The sequence below is a fragment of the Ranitomeya imitator genome, chromosome 10 (genome assembly GCF_032444005.1).
Source record: "Ranitomeya imitator isolate aRanImi1 chromosome 10, aRanImi1.pri, whole genome shotgun sequence".
NCBI lineage: Eukaryota > Metazoa > Chordata > Amphibia > Anura > Dendrobatidae > Ranitomeya > Ranitomeya imitator.
This window is the reverse complement of record NC_091291.1, coordinates 26964160-26970882: the sequence shown is the minus strand read 5'-3', so window position 1 is coordinate 26970882 and position 6723 is coordinate 26964160. Positions and strand designations below refer to the sequence as shown.

Sequence of the window (6723 nt, the reverse complement as noted above, 5' to 3'; positions counted from 1 at the left end):
GGCATTATGCTGTTGGTTGATTATAGGACTTTATGTATGTGGGAGTTTTGCCCCCTGTTCCCCTTGTTGGAGTGCAATGGGCACTTCCCCTAGAAGGGATTGTTATACTAATAATTACGTCCACAAGGTCGGTTTTTGTAATAAATAAAATAACAAAAAATAACATAAAATAACATTACAAAAATAACGTAAAATAACAACAAAAAATAACATAGAAATTACAGAACATAAAATGACACATTACATAAAAAATAACATTGAATAACAAAAAAAGTACTATAAAAATACAAAAAATAACAATGTAAAAACATAAAATGTCATAATTACATTACAAACGTAGCAAATTGTAGCAGAGACAATGTGTCAGAGGCGGAATCCCTCTGTGTATTCTATGCGATATTCCATTATATATGAGGGGGGTGTTGGCTCTGTGGTAGGGAGGGTCTCCATAGTCAGGCAGTGGATATTATACAGAAGGAGGTCACTTCTGCCTTCTGAGGAGGCGGCTCTGCTTCTGTCCCTTTCATTCTCTCCCAGGGGCCGGTGCAGCGCTAGAGCCTGAGCCTCCCTGCACCAGAGACCGCGGGACAGGGGCTGAGACCACCCGGGACTGACACCTGCCGGACCCCGAGTGTAGGGGACGGGACCCTCATGGAAAACCTGCTGCTGCTCCTCGCCCTGCTGCCAGGTGAGAGACTGCCCCGTGCCCTGCACCTGATGCTGCCCACATGTCTGACATGGCCACCTGCACTGTGTATTATCTATCATCTATCTATTATCTATCATCTATCTATCTATTATCTATCTATCTATCTATCTATCTATCTATCTATCTATCTATCTATCTATACATCTAATATATATATTATCTATCTATTATCTATCTATCTATTATCTATCTATAATCTATCTATTATCTATCTATTTATTATCTATCTATTATCTATCTATTATCAATCTATCTATTATCTATCTATCTATTATCTATCTATAATCTATCTATTATCTATCTATTTATTATCTATCTATTATCTATCTATCTATCTATTATCTATCTATTTATCTATCTATTATCTATCTATCTATCTATCTATTTATCTATCTATCTATCATCTCTCTATTATCTATCTATTATCTATCTATTATCAATCTATCTATTATCTATCATCTATTATCTATCTATTATCTATCTGTTTATTTATTTTCTATCTATCTATCTATCTATCTATCTATCTATCTATCTATCTATCTATCTATCTATCTATCATCTATCTATTATCTATCTATCTATTATCTATCTATCTATCTATCTATCTATCTATTATCTATCTATCTATCTATCATCTATCTATCTATCTATTATCTATCTATCTATCTATCTATCTATCTATCTATCTTTCTATCTATCTATTATCTATCTATTATCTATCTATCTATCTATTATCTATCTATCTATCTATTATCTATTATCTATCTATCTATCTATTATCTATTATCTATCTATCTATCTATTATCTATCTATCTATCTATCTATCTATCTATCTATCTATCTATTATCTATCTATCTATCTATCTATCTATTATCTATCTATCTATCTATTATCTTTCTATCTATCTATTATCTATCTATTATCTATCTATCTATCTATTATCTATCTATCTATCTATTATCTATTATCTATCTATCTATCTATTATCTATTATCTATCTATCTATCTATTATCTATCTATCTATCTATCTATCTATCTATCTATTATCTATTATCTATCTATCTATCTATTATCTATTATCTATCTATCTATCTATCTATTATCTATCTATCTATCTATCTATCTATCTATCTATCTATCTATCTATCTATCTATCGTTTTCTCAGATTGTCTTATATGTATACCCTGATGATTTCTGTGTATCGCTGAGGAGGATGTATAGACATCAGGTAATGCTTGGTGTTGGGTGGGCATGGCTGGTGTTCATGGTTGGCGCACACCCCTCCAGTATATTGCACCGTCATGGTCGGTGGAGATACATATCTGCATGTTGTGTCTTGAGGCTGTGGAGACCCAGTTTTATTATCAGCACATTCTTCTTCCATCCATTATTGATCGCCGTCTTCTACACATTAGCATTTACCCGTTGTGCCAGGGCAGTGGTTTAATAATCAGACGCCTCGCTCTGTGCAGGATCCATCCCCATGGAGTCAGTGTATGGGATGTGATGTGTACAGATGTAGCAGAGCTCGGTTTCTCGTGATTACAGCTTCATACATTATATTACAATAGTACAGTGCATTATTAGAAATCATGGAACTAAGATAATGGAATTGTTTTCACTGCTGTGATCAGGAAAATCACCCTGGACCACACTTTAAGTTAATGAGAGATGACAAACTCAACTAAACTACATCTAGGAACTTATATCTTGCATGAGCTGAAAATCTCAGCTACACCTGATAATGTTACCTCTGCTACATCTACGAATCTCAGGTTCCCTAGACCTGTAAAACTCAACTCTGCCACATCTGTGAACCCCAGCGCTTTTACATCTGAGATACTCAGGGTTCACAATTTTAGCCCTGGTACCATTTCTTTCATTATGACCCCCCTGTTACATCTGAGAATCTCAAATCTGCTACATTTGAGGAACCCGTGTCCTGCTGCTGTGCTACATATCATCAATTAGTGCTGCTACATCTGCAAATATTAGCCGTTTCATTTGAGAAACTCAGCTCTGCTACATCTGAGAAACTCAGCTCTGCTACATCTAAGAAACTCAGCTCTGCTATATCTAAAAAAAATCAGCTCTGCTACATCTAAGAAACTCGGCTCTGTTACATCTAAGAAACTCAGCTCTGCCACATCTAAGAAACTCAGCTCTGCCACATCTGTGAATCTCAGCTCTGCTATATCTGTGAATCTCAGCTCTGCTACATCTGTGAATCTCAGCTCTGCTATATCTGTGAATCTCAGCTCTGCTACATTTGTGAAACTCAGCTCTGCTACATCTATGAATCTCAGCTCTGCTACATCTGTGAACCTAAGCTCTGCTATATCTGTGAATCTCAGCTCTGCTACATCTGTGAAACTCAGCTCTGCTATATCTGTGAACCTCAGCTCTGCTACATCTGTGAACCTCAGCTCTGCTGCATCTACAAATCTTTGCACGTTTTTGAGAACCTTGGTACTGCTGCATCTGAGTAATTTGGCTTTGCTACATAAGACAATCTTAACTCTGCTACATCTGAATATCTTAGCCTTCTATGGTTTGGGAACCCCGGCTCTGCTACATCTGAGAAACTCATATCTGCTTCATCTGAGAAACTCCACTCTACTACATCTGCGAATCTCAGCTCTGTTACATCTGTGAATATCAGCTCTGCTACATCTGTGAACCTCAGCTCTGCTACATCTGTGAATGTCAGCTCTGCTACATCTGTGAACCTCAGCTCTGCTATATCTGTGAATCTCAGCTCTGCTACATCTGTGAATCTCAGCTGTGCTACATCTGTGAACCTCAGCTCTGCTACATCTGTGAACCTCAGCTCTGCTACATCTGTGAATCTCAGCTCTGCTGCATCTACAAATCTTTGCACGTTTTTGAGAACCTCGGTACTGCTGCAACTGAGAAATTTGGCTTTGCTACATAAGACAATCTTAACTCTGCTACATCTAAATATCTTAGCCTTCTATGGTTTGGGAACCCCGGCTCTGCTACATCTGAGAAACTCATATCTGCTTCATCTGAGAAACTCCACTCTACTACATCTGCGAATCTCAGCTCTGTTACATCTGAAAAATGAGCTCTGCTACATCTGAAAAATAAGCTCTGCTACATCTGAAAATCACATCCTTTATATACCAGGGAATACCAGCCCTTTTACATTCATCTCGCCTGCACCAGCGTTGCTATAGTATTTTGTGGGACTGCATATACAGGTCCTTCTCAAAAAATTAGCATATAGTGTTAAATTTCATTATTTACCATAATGTAATGATTACAATTAAACTTTCATATATTATAGATTCATTATCCACCAACTGAAATTTGTCAGGTCTTTTATTGTTTTAATACTGATGATTTTGGCATACAACTCCTGATAACCCAAAAAACCTGTCTCAATAAATTAGCATATTTCACCCATCCAATCAAATAAAAGTGTTTTTTAATAACAAACAAAAAACCCATCAAATAATAATGTTCAGTTATGCACTCAATACTTGGTCGGGAATCCTTTGGCAGAAATGACTGCTTCAATGCGGCGTGGCATGGAGGCAATCAGCCTGTGACACTGCTGAGATGTTATGGAGGCCCAGGATGCTTCAATAGCGGCCTTAAGCTCATCCAGAGTGTTGGGTCTTGCGTCTCTCAACTTTCTCTTCACAATATCCCACAGATTCTCTATGGGGTTCAGGTCAGGAGAGTTGGCAGGCCAATTGAGCACAGTAATACCATGGTCAGTAAACCATTTACCAGTGGTTTTGGCACTGTGAGCAGGTGCCAGGTCGTGCTGAAAAATGAAATCTTCATCTCCATAAAGCATTTCAGCCGATGGAAGCATGAAGTGCTCCAAAATCTCCTGATAGCTAGCTGCATTGACCCTGCCCTTGATGAAACACAGTGGACCAACACCAGCAGCTGACATGGCACCCCACACCATCACTGACTGTGGGTACTTGACACTGGACTTCAGGCATTTTGGCATTTCCTTCTCCCCAGTCTTCCTCCAGACTCTGGCACCTTGATTTCCGAATGACATGCAAAATTTGCTTTCATCAGAAAAAAGTACTTGGGACCACTTAGCAACAGTCCAGTGCTGCTTCTCTGTAGCCCAGGTCAGGCGCCTCTGCCGCTGTTTATGGTTCAAAAGTGGCTTTACCTGGGGAATGCGGCACCTGTAGCCCATTTCCTGCACACGCCTGTGCACGGTGGCTCTGGAGGTTTCCACACCAGACTCAGTCCACTGCTTCCTCAGGTTCCCCAAGGTCTGGAATCGCTCCTTCTCCACAATCTTCCTCAGGGTCCGGTCTCCTCTTCTCGTTGTACAGCGTTTTCTGCCACATTGTTTCCTTCCAACAGACTTACCATTGAGGTGCCTTGATACAGCACTCTGGGAACAGCCTATTTGTTGAGAAATTTCTTTCTGGGTCTTACCCTCTTGCTTGAGGGTGTCAATGATGGCCTTCTTGACATCTGTCAGGTCGCTAGTCTTACCCATGATGGGGGTTTTGAGTAATGAACCAGGCAGGGAGTTTATAAAAGCCTCAGGTATCTTTTGCATGTGTTTAGAGTTAATTAGTTGATTCAGAAGATTAGGGTAATAGGTCGTTTAGAGAACCTTTTCTTGATATGCTAATTTATTGAGACAGGTTTTTTGGGTTATCAGGAGTTGTATGCCAAAATCATCAGTATTAAAACAATAAAAGACCTGACAAATTTCAGTTGGTGGATAATGAATCTATAATATATGAAAGTTTAATTGTAATCATTACATTATGGTAAATAATGAAATTTAACACTATATGCTAATTTTTTGAGAAGGACCTGTATAATGCTAGTTTTTAGATTTGTCTTTGCATCCTCAATGACTACTCAACCCAAAAACCTGCACTGAAATGCACGACTGTCGCTCACATGGTGTTTACTGCTTTTAATCCTCCTGAAGGGATGTAGAATCTAAGTTGCCGCCAACCTTTGTGCCTGATGTTCAGCGGCAGCGCTAAGAGATGAGCTGCTAATATAATATTGAGGTTGTGATTGTGTTTTCATTTGTAGTTACTGCGGCATAATCAGGGCACAAAATATACCAACCTGTTCTTGTACTTTGAAATATCCGCCCCTTTAAAACCCCAGATCCCAATAGCGCCAACTATTAGGAACACTGGCCGGATTCTAGAAAACTTGGTACTGTTAGACGTTATATAGGACTATTATTTCAGTACCATTTGGCGCTGTTATATGTGCACTGTATGGTCCGGTGTGGTGCTGCTATACAGTCGGAGTATGGGACTGATGTTTAGGTACTAGGTGAGACCATTGTTTAGGTATTTTGTGGCACTAATTTATCTACTATATAGGACTAGTGTATGGGTATGATATATCAATACTATATTTTCCCTCTGTGAGAATAATATACAAATAGTATATGGAAAATGAATAATAATATATGGCACTGTTTAATGTTTACAGTATTGGACAATTATTTAGGTGTCTATATGGCAATGTTATACTGTATAGTCACTGTATAGAACTATAATATAACCCCTATGTGGCACTGTTATATGTTCACTGTATGGGACTAATATTAGGTACTATGTGGCACTGTTATATGTGCACTGTATGGAACTAATATTAGCCATTATGTGGCACTGTTATATGTTCACTGTATCTGACTAATATTAGGTACTATTTGGCACTGTTATATGTTCACTGTATGGGACTAATATTAGGCATTATGTGGCACTGTTATATGTTCACTGTAAGGGACTAATATTAGGTACTATGTGGCACTGTTATATGTGCACTGTATGGAACTAATATTAGCCATTATGTGGCACTGTTATATGTTCACTGTGTGGGACTAATATTAGCCATTATGTGGCACTGTTATATGTGCACTGTATGGAACTAATATTAGCCATTATGTGGCACTGTTATATGTTCACTGTAAGGGACTAATATTAGGTACTATGTGGCACTGTTATATGTGCACTGTATGGAACTA

The 6723-nt window shown here is 38.3% G+C and overlaps 1 protein-coding gene across 1 annotated transcript in view; it reads left to right on the top strand.

The window, feature by feature from the left end:
- Positions 1-454: 454 nt before the first annotated feature.
- The window catches only part of BCAM (basal cell adhesion molecule (Lutheran blood group)), a 63359-nt gene continuing 57090 nt past the window's right edge, over positions 455-6723 (top strand). Inside the window, exon 1 of the mRNA XM_069742357.1 lies at positions 455-688. Within this exon, the coding sequence (XP_069598458.1) occupies positions 652-688 (37 nt within the window). The 5' untranslated portion in view covers positions 455-651. The remainder of the gene's footprint in view (positions 689-6723) is intronic.